This window comes from Zychaea mexicana (genome assembly GCF_025766255.1).
Source record: "Zychaea mexicana strain RSA 1403 chromosome Unknown BDB00scaffold_49, whole genome shotgun sequence".
NCBI classification, from domain to species: Eukaryota; Fungi; Mucoromycota; class Mucoromycetes; order Mucorales; family Lichtheimiaceae; genus Zychaea; species Zychaea mexicana.
Genome location: NW_026516712.1, coordinates 285,879 through 307,678, shown reverse-complemented (window position 1 = coordinate 307,678; position 21,800 = coordinate 285,879). Strand labels below are relative to the sequence as shown.

Sequence of the window (21,800 nt, the reverse complement as noted above, 5' to 3'; positions counted from 1 at the left end):
TAAGATCAATAATTTTGGTATGAAAAAAACTATAGTTATGTACCAGAATCCTTGGAGTTACGTATTTTCAATTCCTTAATAGTCTTTGCCAATTGTTTGACTTGCTGTCTAGTACGGAATTCAGCTTTTTTTGAAGGTCGCCTTTAAACTTTTCGGTGCTCTCTGAACGAGGGGATATGCTTTGATTTGAGTGTGTTTAGGGGTGTGTTTGGGAACGTGTTTGTATAGGCATAATGGTATGTAGTATAAGCTCAGAAGGATTTTTCCAAGCAGGTCTGCATGCACTCATATTGATAAAGAAGTTCGGCGCGAATAGTACAGTATCACAAACCAAGTAACGATTTTTATTACACGCATGTTTGCAAAATACTCCAACAACAAGTGAGTGGTAATACGTCTATGCTCACTGCTTCAGTATAAACACATCATTGTATCATCTGCATATTTATAGTTACGCGTAAATATATTCTACATGTTCCTTTTGTTTTGGTAGTGTTTATTCAGCTGTATAATCAATGCTTCGATCTTGTGATGATTTTAGACTTAGGCAGTCCATCTTTGAGACTAATACTTACGCTCACTTGGACAAAATTTCGGTATATGGATTTCTTGATACCTTCTGTCAACGAGTGTAGCCCTTCTAGTGATTCTTTTAGCTCCTCGGCTGTAGGTGCTTGTACTATCTTGTTGCGCACTTTGATACACTCTTTTTAACGAGTGTAAGCTTTTAGACTGGCCTTTTCTACTATTCCCATCACAAAAAAGTATAGAAGAAAAGAGAGATAGAAATACAGTATGCGCGCATTGAAAAAGGCTGTCCTATATACTCAAAATTTGTATATATTTAAGGTTTGGACCATCATACAAACAGTGAATCTCCTTTTTATTTTTTGCAGATATGATGCTCCCATTTGATAAAGCAGAAGTATGATAGTAACAGATTTATGCACGTCGAATAAAAGCCTAACAACATGTCCGCGACTGTCTACCTCCTTACGTTCTAAAATCGCATATTATCAATGTCATAATACTATTAATATTCTGTGTCTATTACGTTGCTTCTTACCCTTTGTGATGATAGAGCTTTAATAAAGATAATAAGGGACAAGATTAAGTATCTTTGAGATGATGTTTTATTCCAACAAAAGATAAAGCTCTTTTATATTCTAGCTATTAAGACGGCGATATCAATTCATCCGACTAATGGATAAACTATGTGATAGAGGATGGATCAAGGACGTATCAGAACTTCTATTGAAGTCGCTATGTTAATCGGGCACATCTTTGAAACCGGCGTTAGCTGATGTAATGGCCGAGGTACCTGTTGATAGGTTCATTGTCCTGTTCACGTAAGGTGGATCATCTGAGTGAGAGATTTTATTCAATAGTGTTTAGCCGAAATGCCGTAGTGTTCGTACGTGTGTGCTATAATGTTTAACCGAATATCTTATTGTTGATATCTTAAGCAGTGTATTAATGTGGTTCACCACATCACCCCCTTCCAGGTTAAACATTATTCTGTGAAGAATGTGCTTAGCAACGTGTGCGTAAACGCTTACTGCGTCTAGTAGATGGTGTAGGTGGTGTGGAACCCTCTTGACGTTTGGAAATAGTTCCTTTTGCTTTACGTTGTGATTGCTGTGGGATGTGCGTCACAGGTAATGCAGTTTGTATTTTGCTTTGCTTCGGTGGTGTGATACCAACACGTTCCCAATATTTCATGATTGGTTGTGGACTATTAAATGCTTCTGCTGGTTCCCAGGAATCGTCATCAGGTGTATAATCTTTCCATCTAACCCGGTATTGATATTTGCCTGGTGCAAGCTCTTTGTGGTCTACAATTGACTGTACGGTGTAATATTTACCGTTTTCTTCAAATGCTTCTTCTGTGTCAATTAATTCATCCTGTGATAGGAGTTTCATTTGTGAGGGTGCGTAGTTACGAGAAGTTAATAGACCCTGTTCATCTCTAAGGACATAAGAACCACCTTTGGTTTTGCGTACTACAGTATATGGTCCTTCATATCTTGGATCCATCTTCTTACTGCGTAATTCATCAATGACCATGACCGTGCTCCCGATGGGATAATCGGTGATTCTGAACTTGGCATTGTATTTGCCTTTTTTAATATCATCCAGTGCCTTTGCTCTTTCCGAAATTGCAGGAAAGACAATGTTTGTCATTTGTTCAATGCGGTTTTGCAGCTCATCTTCTGTGAGTGGCCGCGGGATCTGTTCTTTGCTATAGTCCCTGAAACCGTTCATTGTTCTATTGAACATAAGAGCAAATGGTGTAGAACCATGTTTATTGGCAACTTTGTTGTTAAGGGCTAATTGTGCTGGTTTGACATATAAGTCCCAGTCTCTAACTGCTCCTGTTGTATACTTGTGGATGATGTTAACAGTTGTTTGCACAAATCTTTCGGCCAATCCCTGAGCTCTTGGGTGAAAAGGCGTAGAAAGTCTTTGGTCGAATCCAGAGGCTTCTCGAAGATGAGTCATTAGTTGGTTCTTGAATTCAGTACCATTATCACTGCTGAGATAACGGCAAAAGCCCACTAAGCAAAATGTGTCGATGACTGCTTGAACGACAGTGTCTGATGTTTTATCAGGAAGTGCGTGTAAAACACAAAAACGTGTGCATACGTCTACCATGACTAAGAGATAATTGTTTCCGCGATGGCTTGTGCCGAAGCCGCTTGCAAGATCAATTGTCCAATGATCACCCGGATAGAATGCATGAAGAGGTCTCAAAGGGTTATAACCTTTCTTGGTGATGTTGAATCGCTGGCGTTCAGGGCAGCTTTTTACAATGTGTGCGGCTTCTTTGTACATATTGTTCCATTTTAAACCATCATTGTGTAGTGCTTTTGTGATAGCTTCAGCGCCAAAGTGACCAAATGCATGTGCTTTTTTGAGTAATTCCAGTCTTTCATGTTTGGGTGGTTCAAAATAGATGTCATCATCTATGTTGTCAGTGCTATTACTTGTCTGTGTGTTTACTGTGAGAGTCTTATTTTGTACAGTGTTATTATTTGTATGAATTTGCGTAGCACTACCCCCTTCCAGCTCTTTTTCATCGATGTGAAAAAGGCGAGATAATTGATCAGGAAGGATGTTATCTAATCATGGTAGGTAGGTGAATAATTTCAAAGTCGTATTGTAAGATGGTGTCAAACCAACTGATCATCATAGCGTTGGCTATTTTTTGTGTATGGAGGAAGGTCAATGCTTTGTGATCCGTGTATAATTTAAACGGTTTGCCATATAAATATTTGTGGAATTTGTCAAGTGCAAATATAATAGCTCTGAGCTCACGTCATGTAGTGCTATAGGATCTTTCTGACTTGGAGAGTGCTCTAGCCATGAAAGCAATATGACGTGTTTCACCATCTATGACTTGGAAAAGTGCTGCAGCGATTCCGGTATTTGAAGCGTCAGTTGCAACCTGAAAAGGGTGTGATAAATCGGGAAAGCGCAGGATGGGAGCTTCAAGTAGCATTTTCTTTAACGTGTCAAAACTGTGTTGTTCTTTTTGTGTCCATAAACCTTTTAAAGATTTGGCATTGCGAAGTCGGTCTAAAGGTGCCATAACTTCAGAGACTTTTGGTAGGTAAGAGCGCATGTAATTAATGGTACCACAGAAGGCAGCTATAGCTTTGCCAGTTGTAGGTGTAGGGATATTTTGGATGTTGCATACTTTGCGTTTATCCAGTGATACACCTTCGGTGGTTACACAGTGGCCAAGTAAGTAGACACAACGTTGTGCATATACGGCTTTGTCATGATTGATGCGGAAATTTACCTCAGTTAATTTGTCAATTACTGCGGCGACATGGATAGCATGTTCTTCTATGCTGTTTGAGAAGATAATGACGTCATCAATGAACGCACGAACGAAGGGCATCTCGCTAAGAAGAACTGTTAAACAACGAGTAAATACCGAAGAAAGATGACGTAATGCATAGCAAGCTCCTCGGAACTGGTATTGGATGTGTCCTTCAATTGTGAAAGCAGTTCGTTCTCGATGTGGTTCATAGAGAGGTAAAGAAGTGAAAGCAGATTTTACATCGAGGCAGGTAGTAACGACGGTGCGATTTGAATTACCGCTGTTGTCATTGCCTTGGATGGCTGCAATAACATCACTTAATAATGGAAGTGGATGTTGTTCGCATTGTAATAAATGCTGGTTGATTAAGCGGACATCCATACAGATTCTACGCTTGTTTGTATCATATGCAACTGTAACAGGATCTTTCTTTGGTGCTAGTGTGATGGGACTATTCCATGCTGTGCCAGCAGGTGCAGGTTCAATAATGCCCTCATCTAACCAGGTTTTGATCTGATCGTCAATTAAATCCTTGAAAGCAATTGGTAATGGGTACTGACGTCGATGGCAGACGATACCTTCTGGAACATCAAGACGGACCACTGCTTCAGGCATTGTACATAATGCGCGTTTAGGAATTTGTGCATTGCGATCAAGAGAAGGTTGGATAGCTTGTAAAAACTGTTTCCTTTGTTCTTCTGTGCCATATGGCGAATTATTAGGTTCGGGTAAATCAATAATTTGTTTCTCATTGTTTGGTGTCAGTGGCTCCCATGATGTGGCTAAACCAGTAATACCAATTCCGAGTTTAAACATCAAATCCAGACCAATGGTGACTGGTGTTGTTCCGGATAATTCCATGATGTAAAAATTATGTTTGAATGTTTTCCCATTGTACTGTAGTTCAACATTTTCAAGTAAACCTAAAAGGTAGGCTGTTACATCCTTTGCTGCTAAAGTAATGGATATATTTTTTACTGCGTTTTTATTGATCTTAAGTACAGATATTGACTCTATGTTGTGTAACCATGTAGGTGTAATAAAAGACTTGTTGGCGCCTGTGTCGACTAATCCGAAGACTTGCTTAGTCTGTACAGTGATAGGAACAATGAGTGAGTCAATGTCATCTGTTGCTTGCAGTGTAATATTTATTTGTGTTGTGCGGTTGATGTAATTACCTGTAATATCCATTCCGTCCAATGAAATGTGATTAAGTGTTTCTTCATCCCGCTTTGATGGTGTAGTAGAAGAAGACGAGGAAGGAGACGAGGAAATGTGTACAGAGCGATTGCTCACCATTGTTGTCGACGTTCCTGACTTCTTTTTTCCTTTTGCATCAAAATATTCTTGGCAGCGATGGCCTAAGACATATGGAACTTTTTTACAATAACGACATAGGTTGTCTGAACCTGTTGATTGCCGGTTATTGCAGACTTGTTGTTGTACTGCTTCCCGCTGGCGCTGGAGAACGTGGCAATCCGTCGCCGAGTGATTTCCTTTTGGATGGACAGGACAATCACCGTAATGACGAGGACGGCGAGAAGCTGTTGCTGGCGATGAGGAGGACGAAGACAGGTGTTCATTACCCATGCGACGTTTCTTTCCTGGTGCATGGATGCTCGCATAACTACCGTTGTCTTGAAACTTGTCAACGAATTCACCCAATGTAGAAATTATGAGTTGCACGACCTCAGTGACTTCAGATGGCCAATCTACACCATACTGTCTTGCTAGTACTGGGTAGATCTTTTCGCGGATCGAAGGTGGCAACGACGAAATGAAATCGAACGTCAAGTCACGACCGCTGGCTCTTCCTGCCTCGTGTGCTAATGACATCCATCGTTCGGCATAGACACGGATCGCTTCATTGGCTTGGGGACGAGCGACAAAAAGCTCATGGCATTTGAGATACGTGTGGAATGGATTGCCGTATTCCTTCTTGATTTCGGTACAGGCTTGTTTCCAATTCAACTGGCGGTCAGCAACGTCTCGGCGAAACCAAGTCATTTGGTTGTCATCTAGACATAACCAGAAAAGACGTTCCCAATTGCCATCAAGGTCAATGCTATGGCTGCGCAATTGGATTTCAAAGGCGGAAATGAAAGCAGAGACGGAATTGTGCACTGGCTTCCTCGGATCTCGGACAGGGCCTCCTTGTACTTGTAGTATCGGTAGGTTTTTTGGGACCACGCAGCTTGCCTTTCGATCTTCGAACTGTTCAGACATGCTGAGTGCTTGCTGAGTAGCTTGGTAGATGTTGAATGCATCAAGTGCTTCTTTGTGTGCCTGTTTTAGCTTTAGTAGGTCATCTGGTGAAGCATCTTGCGCCTGCAAATATTTTTCGGTGGCTTTTGCTAAGCGTGCCTTGAGGATAGCTCCCATGTTAGACGGTGTCAGCTTCCTTTGTTCCAGGTAGGTACTCGGTGTAATAATGTTCCTGGCCATGGTTTCAGTACTAGTTTCAGTGCTAGTTTCAGTGCCATTTTTGGACGCCGATTCTGAGTCCACTATTTCAACATCGTTGCTTGAGACCTCGACCGTTCCTGGAGTTACCATGTTGGCTTGACCAACGGTTTCGTTAATGTTTGTAGCTTGGTTGTTATCGGAGGACATGATGTAGGATATAAGGAAAAAACAAGGTTTTCAAAGATAAAAATGTGATGATAGAGCTTTAATAAAGATAATAAGGGACAAGATTAATTATCTTTGAGATCATGTTTTATTCCAACAAAAGATAAAGCTCTTTTATATTCTAGCTATTAAGACGGCGATATCAATTCATCCGACTAATGGATAAACTATGTGATAGAGGATGGATCAAGGACGTATCAGAACTTCTATTGAAGTCGCTATGTTAATCGGGCACATCTTTGAAACTGGCGTTAGCTGATGTAATGGCCGAGGTACCTGTTGATAGGTTCATTGTCCTGTTCACGTAAGGTGGATCATCTGAGTGAGAGATTTTATTCAATAGTGTTTAGCCGAAATGCCGTAGTGTTCGTACGTGTGTGCTATAATGTTTAACCGAATATCTTATTGTTGATATCTTAAGCAGTGTATTAATGTGGTTCACCACACCCTTTTTTTATCTCGAGAGAGTTGAAAATGAAGTAAACGATGTCCAGTTTCGGGCCATATGTGCATCAAAGGCAGCAAGGTCGAGTATGTGTTTATCCTTGAAGTATCTTTATAGAAAGTAGCATTCCTGTTCTATTGATGTTTTTCGAGCACAGGTACAACTTGGTCTTCGTCGAGAATCACTGGCACAACATCATCGTCATCAGGTGGAGTAAACATCATTAAAGTTCTATTACAGATGAGATACGCATCCTGAGCTTCGAGAATATTTATGCTATCTTTTCTAGAATTTGTACAACGTCAATCTCAGAGCACAGATGAGCTCTCCTTGTAAAAAGGACGATATACCTGTATCAAATAGTCATCGTAGGAAGGAGCATTGAATAACCCCTTTTTTTATGATGAAAAATCATTCACCAGTACAAAAAACACTTGAACCAATGCAAAAATAGCAGGCTCGAAGACAAAGTTGCTGCCCCTTGGCAGACTTGTGTATCCTATGACGAAACCATATTGCTCATGGTGAAAATACATTGCCCACGACGAAAGCATCGTCACTATTGCGAAATCAAATGCTCATGACGAAATTACCAGACTGTGAGAGAACTATAATCTGAAAGCGAAAATTAGAAAGTCCATGTCGAACTTGGAGTTCATGCTCTAAAACAGAATGGCCAGCTTTGAACTCAGGGACTATGAAGGCTGTTTAATACTTTATTGATTTTTGTATTTTTAATTTATTTTATATATTTAGTTATTAAGTTTTATCTTTAAAGAATATATAATGATCAATATAATTAGGGGTGGTCAGAGAAAATCTTTGATTTTCGATGACGTGGGTAGCTGGTCATTGAGACGGTAGTCGAAACCCTAGAATAATGGTAGTTATTCTAAACACTTGCCTACAAGTGCCTCATGAACAGTGTTCTATGAGTGAATTTCAGTCTGCCCATCTGTGAAATTACTCGAGCTGTAGCCGAAAGCTCTAAGGGCGAAATTTCCATCTGGCCAAGACATAATTCCTTAGGCAAAGAATAATTGGCCCTGTCTGGGATCGAATGCAAAATCCTGTATAAGAGGAGGTCCAGAGATCTCCCCAAATACCCCCACTATGTACAATGCAACAATACAAGTACAAAGTGGCTTCCAGGTTTTGTATACTCAACGACAAAAGTGTAAAACGCCCACTTCCAATGAGATATGCGAAATTGCAGCAAGCTTCTGGCGTGCAGCAAACGCCACACTTTTTAGTTTATACAATAAGATTTTGCATTCCTAGTTTTGTAACTTGAGCAACAATAGAATGTGACAAAACGTGAGAAACGACTTGACATGGCCAAGCCAAGAGATATGCAAAAATGATAGAGAGAGAAAGAGGCAATGTTTATCCATGTGTGTGTGAACAAATGTACGCCAAAACAATTTTTCTCCAAAGAACACTGTTCATGAGGCACTTGTAGACAAGTGTTTAGAATAACTACCATTATTCTAGAGTTTCGACTACCGTCTCAATGACCAGCTACCAACGTCATCAAAAATCAAAGATATTCTCTGACCACCCCTAACTATATTGATCATTCTTTATTGTTTAAAAATAAAACTTAAAAACTAAATATATAAAATAAATTAAAAATTAATAAACTATTAAAAAGCCTACAAAACAACTGCTGTAACCGAATTTTTTCCTTTCACTCTCCTTTCCACTTTCTCTTTTCCGTCGCGATTCCCATGGCAACTGAACATACCCCTTTCATCACAGGTAGCTACCAGTGATACAATTTCAATTCAATTGTTTGTATTGTAATATTTAGTGCTTATTAATCTTTCAATGCGGTAGCTACAAAAGCTTTTTTATTGCAGGCCAAGAACCACGGGGAGTCGGTCAGACTTCAAAACGTCATTGACCATTTAGAACATGACATTGTTTCTAGCTCTATGAGAAATGACCTACGCTGCACAAAAAGAACATATGTTCGATTCGTAAAGGAAGCGGCGGCTTCGTTAGAAATGTCAATAGTAAGTGTCAACTACTATATCTGTTTTCTTTTTTTACGCAGGTATACATATTAAACACGGACTAATGCATTGATATCTTCTATGGAGATGAAAATGTTTCATGGAAACGTATTGAACAACAATTGGCAGGTGATGAAGCAGAAGAGTCATCATTACCATCTTTGCCACAGTCATCGACTTCTCCTCCAGACTTGAAAAGCAAACTGACTGCTGCAGACAAAATCACATTGACTGAGAAGCTCCAAAATTTCAAAAAGCTTCATAAAGATGATTTCTGGGTCTTGGCAGCAACAAGGAGACAAGCAGAAGATGATGTTGAGCCGATCTCCGTCGAAGAAAAGGTTATGGCGTTTGCGTTGGGATGCGAGTATTATCAGTAAGCAAAAAAATCTATTATGCGTAGTTTTGGGTTTTGGATTTACCAGCTAATCTTGCCATTTCTCAGTCCTTCCCAATCTTTGATCCTAGATTTGGGGGATAAAAACTGGAGTTCTGTGTTCAGTGAAGAAGACCTCGACGAAATACGTGGTGCTGGTGGCGATTTGCCTTGTGGTGTACCGAAAGAACTTGAACAATGCTTTGAGTGTCTTAAAGAATTGATATGTACATATGGTGCCCGCCACCTAGAAACAACAAGTGGACATTTCAAAAATTTAAGATTCCGCCTTTATAGATTTCCCATTTTTGGTTAAGTGATATTTATTCATCGAGAATTTGCGCTTTTCATCCAGTGAGTCCTTTCTCAGAGGATGACTTAAATACCAAATTACCCTCGCATGATTCTTCTTACATGATTATTAGAAACTGACAGTTCTCTTTGAACGCACAAGAAATTTACTTAATTGTGTTCTTTGACTCTTGCACAGTTTTAAGATTCTTCTGGTACTTGTTGAGTCTCCCCATTGTATAGAATGTTTTGGAAAAAGAAGGAATGATAAAACTGTCCTCCTACTTATAATTTACCTGGCACGTTTACAGTCAATGTTGATTGGAAGGCTGAGGTATATATTGCACCAATGCTTACCACTAATGTTACACTACCTTCTTACTATGGAAATCGCCGATTCAATGTCATATACTATAGTGTATAGTAGGGTGGACATTCTGACAAAATCCTCTGCTAAATTTTGAAATCGACACCAACTTCAGCACTTTATTTCTCATTTTTTTTTACTCGTATGTATACAAAAACGTTTCATAGAATTATTCTTTGAGCCTTTCTCTATCGTTCTATGAAGCCAAAAAAGTGGGTTGTATAATTGAAAAAAGTTGAAATAAAACATTGAAAATTGGTCCAAAAATTTACGTTTCTAGGTGGCAGGCACCATATAAGCAAACAAATAAAGAAACAAAGAATATGATGATAGAATACTAATACTATTAAATGTTATAGAAAACTGGTGCGGAGGTGTTCAAGTATGCAAGAAGCATTGAAATCACCGATCCTACCAAAGAAACATTGAAAGTGTGGTTGTCGACCGAGCTACAAAATATAGCAAGTCTCTTTTTAGAAACTGGGACATTCAATATTGGTAGTTTGATGGAATCGGACCAGTTGTACCGGTGTTTTGATTTTTTTGCTACAGTTTTTAAAGGAAGTTCCATCTTGGCAAAAGGGTAAGTCAATCACTAATATAAACATGAACAGAAAAATGAGTAGAAAGAATGCACTGAAACTGATTTCTTGTTGTATTCTATAGAACTGAGAAGTCTAGTGAAGCCAATGCCAGCTTGGTGAACCAAGACCGACAATTATCATCTATAATGCCAATAACAAACCAAAAGATGGGAAGGCGAGTGGATATGCTCTTCAACTGTGGTCATATCGAGCTTAGTTGCACAGAAATAGGTGCCACAAAGGACCAAACAAAGGAGATGCACGATAGCTTTCTCAAGATGCCTATTGTATTGCACAATATGTTGTTGTTGGCGACTTTCAGCCCAAACCTTCTGCATCAATCCCATGTGATTGGATACAGTATTTCAGGTTTGTATTACTCCCGCCACATGTTATAAGAAGAATGCTATGAGTTACTGAAAGTATTTTTTCTAATGTCTTCATTTAGGTGGCTGCGTCTCCTTATTGGATGCCAGTATTCCATAGGGTTTTACCTCAATAATCACAAGAACCGACCCACTTCAGTTTCCCAGCAACAACAGCAATTTGGTATCAAGATTATACCCGTTATTGAATCTTGCGTGCATCGGTAAAGAAATGATGGAACAGACCCTTGACTTGATCAACAATACCATGTGGCCAATAACATTATCAACTGGAAGAAATCATTGGTGTCTTCCTTCGAATTTCCTCCCATCTCCACAACCAGCATCACGAAAACGACAACAAGCAGATTAACATCATTACCAAGCTCTCATCTTTATACCATTTTTTTTACCACCATTTGTACCTCGTTTTCATCATCAGTACCTTTTTTCATCGCCAATATTGTATTCTTTTTTTGCTGTTAATACTGTAACTTTTTTTGCTCATCATGAAACCCATTCATCATCCTGTTTACCATCCATTGCTGCTATACATCCCATATACGTCGTGATATACCAAAACGAATTATAACAATCTTTAAGTGGGATCACCCATATTGCTAATTAAGCTTTTATATTGAGGAGCTCCTTGGGTATAGCTTGAGACTGTTTGTATATATGTATATGTAGAAGCTCACACATGAAACAAGAATAGCTCAATAAAATGGTTATTAGTATATCACAACGTATATGGGATGTATAGCAGCAATGGATGATAAATAGGATGATGAATGGGTTTCATGATGAGCAAAAAAAGTTACAGTTTTGACAGCAAAAAAAGAATACAATATCAGCGAGGAAAAAAGGTATTGATGATGAAAACGAGGTACAAATGGTGGTAAAAAAAATGGTATTAAGATGAGAGCTTGGTAATGATGTTAATCTGCTTGTTGTCGTTTTTGTGATGCTGGTTGTGGAGATGAAGTATAAACAATATCTATAATATTTGTTATAATAAATAACAATATTATAATATTTTATTATACTGTCAAGCGTTCAAATAAAAATCTAACTTCGATGTTTTTAAATGAACTGGGCGTCGTCGTACCTCCTAGCCTGTTTTCCCTCAAACATAATAGTTGAGATTATCTCTAAGGGTTGAGAATATTATAGGGTTTGAGAAATTACTTTTTTAATTAAAAAAATTATTTTCATCACTTATTGTAAACACTTTAAAGCTATATTACTTATAGTTTTATACATATTTATAATATCACTAAAAGCATAACACTAGGGGTTACCCTCCGATGGGAGGAAACTCGAAGGAAGACACCAATGATTTCTTCCAGTTGATAATGTTATTGGCCGTATGGTATTGTTGATCAAGTCAAGGGTCTGTTCCATCATTTCTTTACCGATGCACGTAAGATTCAATAACGGGTATAATCTTGATACCAAATTGCTGTTGTTGCTAGGAAACTGAAGTGGGTCGGTTCTTCTGATTATTGAGGTAAAACCCTATGGAATACTGGCATCCAATAAGGAGACGCAGCCACCTAAATGAAGACATAAGAAAAAATACTTTCGGTAACTCATAGCATTCTTCTTATAACATGTGGCGGGAGTAATACAAACCTGAAATACTGTATCCAATCACATGGGATTGATGCAGAAGGTTTGGGCTGAAAGTCGCCAACAACAACATATCGTGCAATACAATAGGCATCTTGAGAAAGCTATCGTGCAGCTCCTTTGTTTGGTCCTTTGTGGCACCTATTTCTGTGCAACCAAGCTCGATATGACCACAGTTGAAGAGCGTATCCACTCGCCTTCCCATCTTTTGGTTTGTTATTGGCATTATAGATGATAATTGTCGGTCTTGGTTCACCGAGCTGGCATTGGTTTCACTAGACTTCTCAGTTCTATAGAATACAACAAGAAATCAGTTTCAGTGCATTCTTTCTGCTCATTTTTCTGTTCATGTTTATATTAGTGATTGACTTACCCTTTTGCCAAGATGGAACTTCCTTTAAAAACTGTAGCGAAAAAATCAAAACACTGGTACAAGTAGTCCGACAGTTGCTAACCAATATACTAAATTACCTGAGAAACTGAAATGTCCATAAGCTAATTCAATAATTAAATCTTTAGAATAGGATCCAGTTAAGAATGGTAAAGCTATTAAACTTAAAGATCCAATTACCATCATAGAATATGTGAATGGTAATAAATTAGCTAAACCACCAAATTTTCTTAAATCTTGTTCATCATTCATTGCATGAATTACAGAACCAGCAGATAAGAGTAATAAAGCTTCAGACCATGCATGGTTTACTAAATGGAATAATGCTACATTATATTGAGAAAGCACATTCAATTGAAAGATTAAAAAATGAAAAGATTATTATATTTAACTTTATAATCCAATTCTATAGTACATTGAAGGATGTAAATAATCTAAAATTAAATTTTGAAAATGTCTTAATTCCCTCTTAGAAATTACAATTCTATATTGATCTTTAGATTTTACACCATTAAGCTTTAAATAAGTCTCAATATATTTATTAAATAAAATAACTTAGAGTTGTTCACATTCCTCTTTTGTAAAATTATCTGTACATAAAAAAATTCTATTCCTAGATTTATCAAATGTACCATCTCCTGCTACCCAATAAGCAATAGCTAAAGGTGTAAAAGTTTTATCAATATCTACAGAAATAACCTTAAAGGTTAATTTTCCCATTTTTTGATACCATTTATTATATAATTTAGTAAAATAAGGAAGTGTAACAGTCTGAAACACATATGATGTTTTAATTGTACCATATTTTTTATCTGTTCTAATTAATATTTTAACAGGGTTAATTAAAATACCAAATGCCCTAAAGATGTTTTACAAACTCTTCGTCTTTTTGTTGTACACTTAATAAAGCATGTTTTCCATTCATTCTTATGTTTCCATCCCCAAGCATCATTCTGTAATAATTTCATCAAATGAAAAAGGAAGATCTTTAGATAATATCTCTTTATCTTCAGGAGAAACATAATGACGAGATGATACTATAGAAAAAGTCAAAGCATAACTTACATCTGGAAGATAAGTTAAATATTGAGTATTATAAATTAGCTTTCACTTAAATCTATTGATTTTATGAATCAGACTATTTCTTAATTTTTGTAAAATAACAAAAATCTATCATATGTAGTCTCTGAGGTATATATAAATAATACCTGCTAATTATCCGTCCAGAGATAGATATTATTACTATTAAAGTACCCTATACCTTGAGATTTTTTAGTATTTAATGATGTTTTTAATTTGAAGCCTTTGACCACAAACTAGGAATAGAAGACCTAATTGAGAACAAGTAGAATAAGCAATTACTCGTTTTAAATCATTCTGTAATAAACCTGTAGTTGCAGCAACGAATGCTGTTAAAGCACCTACCTATGTAATTAAAATAAAGCTGTAGATCCATATTCCAATACTGGGGAAGATCGTAGAAGTAAATATACCCCAGCTGTTACCATTGTAGCTGCATGAATTAATGCAGAAACTGGTGTGGGACCCTCCTAATAATCCTTGTTGTAAGATAGTGTCAACCCATTTAAAGAACGGGGAAGTTACCCATGAGTGTGATGGGATAATTGGTCTTCCTTTGAGAGGACTCTTATGAATTTTTGGTATTAAATGGAATTTTGGTAGTTTAACATCCTGTATATGATGGTAAATATATTTGGAGTGTTGTCCAGTGAAGTACTTTGGTAGAACATCACCTCTATATCCATTTAATTTTATCAAGAGATCATTTGCTTTTTCAGCGACCGCACTTATTATTTCTTGGGTAGAAGCATTAACCCGTTGATAAGTAGATTGATCCTTGAGTTGGGTTTCACCTTCTGAAATATACCAGGAGGTATTGATTATGGTAAGTCCAAGATTTTTATCAGAAGGTTCAATAAGAATGTCAGGGTTCTTGGCAAACTCATATATTTTCTTTGGCAAGTGTCCTATGTTAGGGGGTGATTCATTTGAGTACAAAGAATGTAACCCTTGCCTAAAGTTGAATAAAGCCTTTTCAGTAGATAAATTTCCCTTTGGTGGTTTCCAATGGGGATTTTTTATGTGGAATCGGATATCAAACCTAGTAGGGTTATCAGGTTTTGTTTCAAAGAAATCTCTGATTCGTACTGAGCGGGCATATTTGGTATACGCCTCTTTGACGTATCTGTAGTCTTTTGTAGTTTTTGGAATAAACTTATGACCAAGACCAAGTAGATGTTGTATTTCTTTAGGTAATGGTAGACTACTAAGATTGTGTACGCTTTTATTGTATATGATAGTATCTAGCCATAATGGAGAACTATGTTTGACAATAAAATGAACTCTGTCTTTGACGCGGGCACTATGGAAGAACCATGGTGGGTAAGTGTGTATTTTCCTGACATCAAAGTGACGACATGTTTTCGAAGTTCGATCAGAGCCATGTGTACATTTATAAAAATCAAAAGAAAATGGATTCAGGCTGGTATGCTTGAAATCCCTAAACTTATAATTATTTTTATTTATTTTTTCTTTTTGGAGGGGGAGGCGGAGGAGGGATTTTTTGCCCTTTTGAGGGACTTGAACGGGGTGGGGGCGGGGGCCAAACGTTTTTTGTTGTTGTTGTTGTTGGTCTTGGCAGCGGACTTGGTGGTGGGCTTGCCTGGAGCCTTGACTCCTTTTTGAATCCGTCCCTGGGCGGAGCCAGGGACCCAGGGACGGGGGCCTTTTCCCGATAGGCGAGCGACTTGAGTTTCTGCGTTAGTCGTTCATCGACCAACTTTTCAACCGATTTCGAGGCGACGGACGTGTCACTCATGACGATATCGGCGGCAGAACGGGCGGCATCCTTCTTATCCCGAGCGCGAGCAGCGGAGACAGACGCCCAACGAGTCTTGGTATCCAGATCTTGAATCATATATCCAAGATGGGACAGCGAGCGGGACAACAAACCTAGATATGGATTTTGATTGTCCGCCAAAATACCCATGGCCTGAAGGTTTTCAAAAAACCGACAGCGGAGAGACCGGAGCGCACGGGAGGAGTCAGCCAGATCGTGGTGACGTTGCCAAGCCAATTTCTTGGCCTGTAGGGCCTGTTGGAAAACAACGAGGTGGGCGGCATCGACAGCTTGCTGGATAGCAGCTGACATGGAAGAACGTTCTTCCTCGGAGACTACGGTAGAGTCTACCGAAAAAGAGGCGGGGCCAGGGACAGCAGCAAGGACGAATTGCGGCCATGAAGAAGTTGAAGTACGGTAGTCTTCTAACTTTTCTATCTGTTTTTTGGCAGAAACAGACTCGAGATAATGGTTCTTAAGGTTGTTAAAAACAACCTTAAGGGCCTCCTGGACCCAAGCAGGGAAAACCGACCAAGGGGAAGCAGTGGCAGGGACCTCGGAAGCTAGGAAATCCGCGGTGCGGGCACGAACGGGGTCCAGAACAAGAAAGCCGTCGGAGGACAAACCAGCGGCGCAATCTGGGCCGAGACCTTAAAGGCAGAAAGATCGTCGTTGGCGTGGGCGGCGGCGGTGGTTAGTGTGGTCATATTGATAAAAGAAAAAATATGAAAAAAGAAAATTTATATGTGTGTGTGTGTGTGTGAGAGCAAGAATAAGAAGTGACAGAAAAAAAGCAAACAAATATGGCAGTGTGCGATAGTCGTGGAGTGTGGTGTGGAGTGTATAGGGTTTAGGGTGAGAGGTAGAGAAAAGATAAACCAAAATACACAAGAAGAAAGCAACAGGAGAGCTAGAGACACTAAGACAGTCTTTTCACTTCGATTTGAAGCTTCATCAGGTGTATTACACCAGCTCTTTTTATATTTTTCTGTCTGTGATGGGGGGATCTCGGAGGGAGCGCCGGTCGTCTGGTAACCAAGTATGAAGACCAATTTGAGCAGATTTACCTATAGCGGCGATTAACATACAAATAGAAATTACGGTAATTAATTCTTCATTAATAAATGGTGCTAATGAGAAAACTGTAGTAAAGTCTCAATTACCAAAGTCCAGAAAAGAGTATACATTCCAATACTGAAAGCTAAATCTCCTACTCTGCTTATTACTAAAGCTTTAATAGCTGCTTTATTAGCTTGTAATTGAGTAAACCAGAAGTTGATTAATAGATAAGATGAAATACCTATACCTTCCCACAGGTGTTATTTATAAATGTGAGAAATTATAATTTATACATCATACTTGAATGCATATAAGGTTGAATAAGATTATATAATTTCTTTTTAACATCTTGTCTTACTTGAATATATAAAATATATTGATCTTTAACCTTTTCCTCTAATCTAGAAGTTAAACCAAAGTTTGTCCAAATGGCTTTTTGAAGTAATCCTACTTCAAATTTAGTATAAGATCTTGTATGAATAATAGTTTGTTCATAGTAAGATTTACCTCCATCATCCATAATTAAATATGCTAAACTTCTTGCTGTTAAAAGTTCATCAATATTAATAGGCCCCGGGGGGCGAACCCAGGTACAAATTTTTCTCATTTGGATAGAATAACTCATAATAATTTAAACAAGGTAAAAATAAAGATGAAAACTTAATACTATTGTATACTTTACCTGTTCTAATATCAGGTTTTCTATTCGTTACTGTAGGACTAGAAACAGTAAGAGATTCAAATACTTCGTATAAATGAAGTAAATAATCTTTATGTAAACTATTAGATTGATCAAATACTAATTTAGTATTGTGATTAGGTTTTGGTCTTCTTAAATATGTATCTCCTAATAAGACTCTACATAATTACAGTTTCCTTTTGAATTTCTGATAATTATAAAAAACATTTATACTGTTTAGAATATCTAACTTTTTTATCAGATTTAGATACAATAGGAATCATACAAGATTTAGTAATTGAGAAATGAGATAAATTATTAAAATCAATTACTTCTCACATTTATAAATAATCAGACTTAATCATTATCCCCAACCTTATTAGGGATATCTCACATAAAGTCTCTGAGGATAAATACTAAATTTTCCTGCTGATAACTGATTTTATATCTAGTGGGCCCTACGCCCGCCAGCCTCCTGGTTGCGGCCCAGAGGCTTTAAAATTATTACCATTAAGGTATTCAAAGCTTTAGTGTGCTCCAGCATATAGTGAGATTACACATATATCTTACGATTATAAGCAAGCCGAGAAGGTGTGACCAATAAACATTACTAGATAGTTATCCCCTGTTACAAGCATTAACATGAAGAATGTGAACATTGGAAGATATGAGAAGAATCTTTGATTATGAGAATCCTCACTCATATATCCTACAGAGTAAATATGTACTAATGCAGATACAATAAGTACTGGTAGTAACATAGATACTGTTAAACTATCGTAAATCAATCCCTATGAAATTAATAAGAATTGTGAATCAAACCAGCTCATTAATTTAATACAAACTGGTGATTGACATAATCCTACTTCATAGAAAGCAACTAAAGCTAAAAGTGCAGTAAAAACTAGAGAACCACAAGTAATTAAATGACTACCTGTTCTACCAATTTTTCTTCCTAAAAATCCTGCTACTGTAGCTGATAATAGAGGTAATGCTATAATCACTAAATACATTATGCTTTAATAGCAATACTACCTCTTAATCTATAATATGCAACTAAAATACCTAGTCCAATAGCTGATTCTGCTCCTGCAATAGCAATAATATAAATACCATAAGTTTGACCTAAAATATCGTCAAAACTAAATGAACTTAAGATAATTAATAGTACTACTGCTAATAGCATAATTTCGATGGAGATTAACATTAGGATAATATTTTTTCGGTTAAGAATAAATCCTAAAATCCCAGTTAGAAATAAAACCATTGATCAATTCATTATGTTTAATTGTAGTTAACTTTATAATCGTAAAACCCTTTTCTTTTATTTAATCTTTATTAAAAGCTTAAATATGTCAAAATTATAACAAAATTTTAAGTTCTTGCCCCAGCTTCGCCGGGTTAGAACCAGGGCCGCTTCATGGCCCAGGTCAAAGAAATAAGAGTTATATTACAAAAATACCATATTTTTAATAAATAGAATTTATTAATATTAACAATATGGCATTCTTTACTTTTATTTAAAATTAAAACCCCTTTATTTCTTACCTTTAGATAAATAAATAAATTCTTTTATTTATTTAATTTTGAACAATTAATATTACTAAAATATATAATCTTATTTATCCAAAATTATAAAACTTATTTAATTGTTTTGGGAAGGAATTAAACCTCCTCAGTACGAACTTCAGTCGTATGCTCTACCATTTAAGCTACCAAAACTTTTTATTTCTTTTAAGTTTTACTTATGAAAAATAAATTCCTAGACTCGCGGAGTGGGCCTTAGTCCTCAGGAGCTAATTCGCCTTCAAGTAATTTTATAAAATTATTTAGTATCAAGGTTTTACAGACTTATTCTCATATAATAAGTCTAAAGGTTATTCTTAATTTCAATAATTGAAATAATTAACCCATTTACTTAATCGTTTAATTAGGTATAGTAGGAATCGAACCCACATATGTTTTATTTCAAATAAGATGCTTTACCAGTCAGCCATATACCTTAATTAAATTTATTAAACCTAATACAATAATTTGTTTAATAAAATCTTATTACTATAGATAAAAATTAGCTTCTATGGGTATAAATCCCAATATTCTTAATTAAATTTAATCTATTTAAATATTAATTCAATAGTCTAGCAAGGGCTCGAACCTCTAACTTATACGTCATCAACATATCACTCTACCGATTGAGTTACCAGACTTATTTGATATATTTATCAAAATAAATTATTCTTGGGCTTGCCCAAGTGAATATTAATTCTCAGAGGCCAGGTTTACTCTGAGGCCTAAATTTATTTCAGGGTTCTAATAGATTAATAATACTTATTTATTATATATAGTTATATTACTTATATTTAATTCTAAATACCTAAGACCTTTAAACCTTTAAACCTTTAAAGGCTTTACAAAAATTGTAATTTATTTCCACCGAATAAAACTTTCTTTATAAAATAAAATTCTTTTAGAATAATTAATAATCCAAAGGCTTTTAATATTATTTAGATTTTTAAATAACAGGAGAGGTAGGATTTGAACCCACTACCGGGATTTTGGAGATCCCTATCCTACCAATTAAACTACACTCCTAACTCTTCCTCATATCTATAATTAAAATAATAATAATAAACTATATTCATTAACATAATCATATTTTAAAAGTTCTTTATATGAATATTGCATTGATAACCATATTGAATACAAAGAGAAATCATATACCTTTGTAGGAAACAATCTTTCTAATAAAAAAACTACTTCATATCCTCATTATTTTAAATTTATGAAGAAAAATGGGTTAACTCCTATGAATACTAATGATTTTAGTAATTCATTAAGTCAACAATTAACCAATATCGAATGTCCCAGTTTCTAAAAAGAGACTTGCTATATTTTGTAGCTCGGTCGACAACCACACTTTCAATGTTTCTTTGGTAGGATCGGTGATTTCAATGCTTCTTGCATACTTGAACACCTCCGCACCAGTTTTCTATAACATATAATAGTATTAGTATTCTATCATCATATTCTTTGTTTCTTTATTTGTTTGCTTATATGTACATACCAATTCTTTAAGACTCTCGAAGCATTGTTCAAGTTCTTTCGGTACACCACAAGGCAAATCGCCACTAGCACCACATATTTCATCGAGCTCTTCTTCACTGAAAACAGAACTCCAGTTTTTATCCCCCAAATCTAGGATCAAAGATTGGGAAGGACTGAGAAATGGCAAGATTAGCTGGTAGATCCAAAACCCAAAACTACGCATAATAGATTTTTTTGCTTACTGATAATACTCGCATCCCAACGCAAACGCCATAACCTTTTCTTCTACAGAATTGGCTCAACATCATCAACTTCTGCTTGTCGCATTGTGGCATCTAAGACCCAGAAATAATCTTTATGAAGCTTATTAAAATTTTAGAGCTTCTCAGTCAATGTGACTTTGTCCGCGGCAGTGAGTTTGGTTTTCAATGCAGCAAGAGACGTCGATGATGAAGACAAAGATGATGACAACGATGGTGATGATGATGATGATGATGATGATGACCCCTCTGCTTCAGATGTTGTGGCTTCACTGGGCTCAGCTAAGACTTGGCTGGAAGTCGTGTTGTTTGGATCACTCGCCAATCGTTGTTCGATTCGTTTCCATGAAACATTTTCATCTTCCTAGAAGATATCAATGCATTAGTCCGTGTTTAATATGTATACCTGCGTAAAAAAAGAAAACAGATATAGTAGTTGACACTTACTATTGACATTTCTAACGAAGCCGCCGCTTCCTTTACTAATCAAACATATGTTCTTTTTGTGCAGCGTAGGTCATTTCTGATAGAGCTAGAAACAATGTCATGTTCTAAATGGTCAATGACGTTTTGAAGTCTGACCGACTCCCCGCGGTTCTTGGCCTGCAATAAAAAGCTTTTGTAGCTACCACATTGAAAGATTAAGAAGCACTAAATATTACAATACAAACAATTGAATTTGAAATTGTATCACTGGTAACTACCTGTGATGAAAGGGGTATGTTCAGTTGCCATGGGAATCGCGACGGAAAAGAGGAAAGAATTCGGTTACAGCAGCTGTAGAAAAACTGTTTTGGCGGAGAACAATCAAAGTTCAAGTGATCGCCTTAAAGGCTTAACCATTTCATGTACATTTGTTCACACACACATGAATAAACATTGCTCTCTCTCTATCATTTTTGCATATCTCTTGGCTTGGTCAAGTCAAGTCGTTTCTCAAGTTTTGTCACATACTATTGTTGCTCAAG

At 36.8% G+C, this 21,800-nt stretch overlaps 6 protein-coding genes and 4 non-coding genes across 10 annotated transcripts; 1 reads left to right on the top strand and 9 right to left on the bottom strand.

Annotated features, from left to right (window-relative positions):
• Nucleotides 1–8,635: 8,635 nt before the first annotated feature.
• Nucleotides 8,636–11,027, top strand: BDB00DRAFT_929859 (uncharacterized protein; the record flags this gene model as incomplete). The annotated part of the gene is made up of 6 exons (XM_053128983.1): nucleotides 8,636–8,666; nucleotides 9,011–9,299; nucleotides 9,369–9,522; nucleotides 10,317–10,540; nucleotides 10,624–10,910; nucleotides 10,990–11,027. 6 exons carry the CDS (start codon nucleotides 8,636–8,638, stop codon nucleotides 11,025–11,027), a joined length of 1,023 nt encoding a protein of 340 aa, XP_052978594.1.
• Nucleotides 11,028–12,512: 1,485 nt separating this feature from the next.
• Nucleotides 12,513–12,833, bottom strand: BDB00DRAFT_765687 (uncharacterized protein; the record flags this gene model as incomplete). The annotated part of the gene is made up of 1 exon (XM_053119531.1): nucleotides 12,513–12,833. A coding segment is annotated over one exon (321 nt), but the record flags the coding sequence as incomplete, so codon positions are not given.
• Nucleotides 12,834–12,956: 123 nt separating this feature from the next.
• BDB00DRAFT_765698 (various chains-domain-containing protein) lies at nucleotides 12,957–13,274 on the bottom strand (the record flags this gene model as incomplete). Its single annotated transcript, XM_053119532.1, has 1 exon — nucleotides 12,957–13,274. A coding segment is annotated over one exon (318 nt), but the record flags the coding sequence as incomplete, so codon positions are not given.
• Nucleotides 13,275–15,461: 2,187 nt separating this feature from the next.
• BDB00DRAFT_829256 (uncharacterized protein) lies at nucleotides 15,462–16,717 on the bottom strand. The gene is made up of 2 exons (XM_053123931.1): nucleotides 16,412–16,717; nucleotides 15,462–16,352 (listed from the first exon to the last, which is right to left on the bottom strand). The coding sequence occupies exons 1-2, from the start codon at nucleotides 16,494–16,496 to the stop codon at nucleotides 15,469–15,471; spliced, it is 969 nt and encodes a 322-aa protein (XP_052978591.1). The 5' UTR covers nucleotides 16,497–16,717; the 3' UTR covers nucleotides 15,462–15,468.
• A 1,822-nt stretch (nucleotides 16,718–18,539) lies between these two features.
• Nucleotides 18,540–18,797, bottom strand: BDB00DRAFT_765743 (NADH-ubiquinone oxidoreductase chain 4L/K; the record flags this gene model as incomplete). The annotated part of the gene is made up of 1 exon (XM_053119537.1): nucleotides 18,540–18,797. A coding segment is annotated over one exon (258 nt), but the record flags the coding sequence as incomplete, so codon positions are not given.
• A 380-nt stretch (nucleotides 18,798–19,177) lies between these two features.
• On the bottom strand, nucleotides 19,178–19,249 carry BDB00DRAFT_t66. Its single transcript has one exon. It is a non-coding gene; the product is annotated as a tRNA-Phe (tRNA).
• Nucleotides 19,250–19,458: 209 nt separating this feature from the next.
• BDB00DRAFT_t65 lies at nucleotides 19,459–19,530 on the bottom strand. Its single transcript has one exon. It is a non-coding gene; the product is annotated as a tRNA-Ser (tRNA).
• Nucleotides 19,531–19,661: 131 nt separating this feature from the next.
• Nucleotides 19,662–19,734, bottom strand: BDB00DRAFT_t64. The gene has a single exon. It is a non-coding gene; the product is annotated as a tRNA-Ile (tRNA).
• Nucleotides 19,735–20,047: 313 nt separating this feature from the next.
• On the bottom strand, nucleotides 20,048–20,119 carry BDB00DRAFT_t63. Its single transcript has one exon. It is a non-coding gene; the product is annotated as a tRNA-Trp (tRNA).
• Nucleotides 20,120–20,372: 253 nt separating this feature from the next.
• BDB00DRAFT_873589 (uncharacterized protein) lies at nucleotides 20,373–20,846 on the bottom strand (the record flags this gene model as incomplete). Its single annotated transcript, XM_053127112.1, has 3 exons — nucleotides 20,373–20,516; nucleotides 20,592–20,745; nucleotides 20,815–20,846. The coding sequence occupies 3 exons, from the start codon at nucleotides 20,844–20,846 to the stop codon at nucleotides 20,373–20,375; spliced, it is 330 nt and encodes a 109-aa protein (XP_052978589.1).
• Nucleotides 20,847–21,800: the final 954 nt, after the last annotated feature.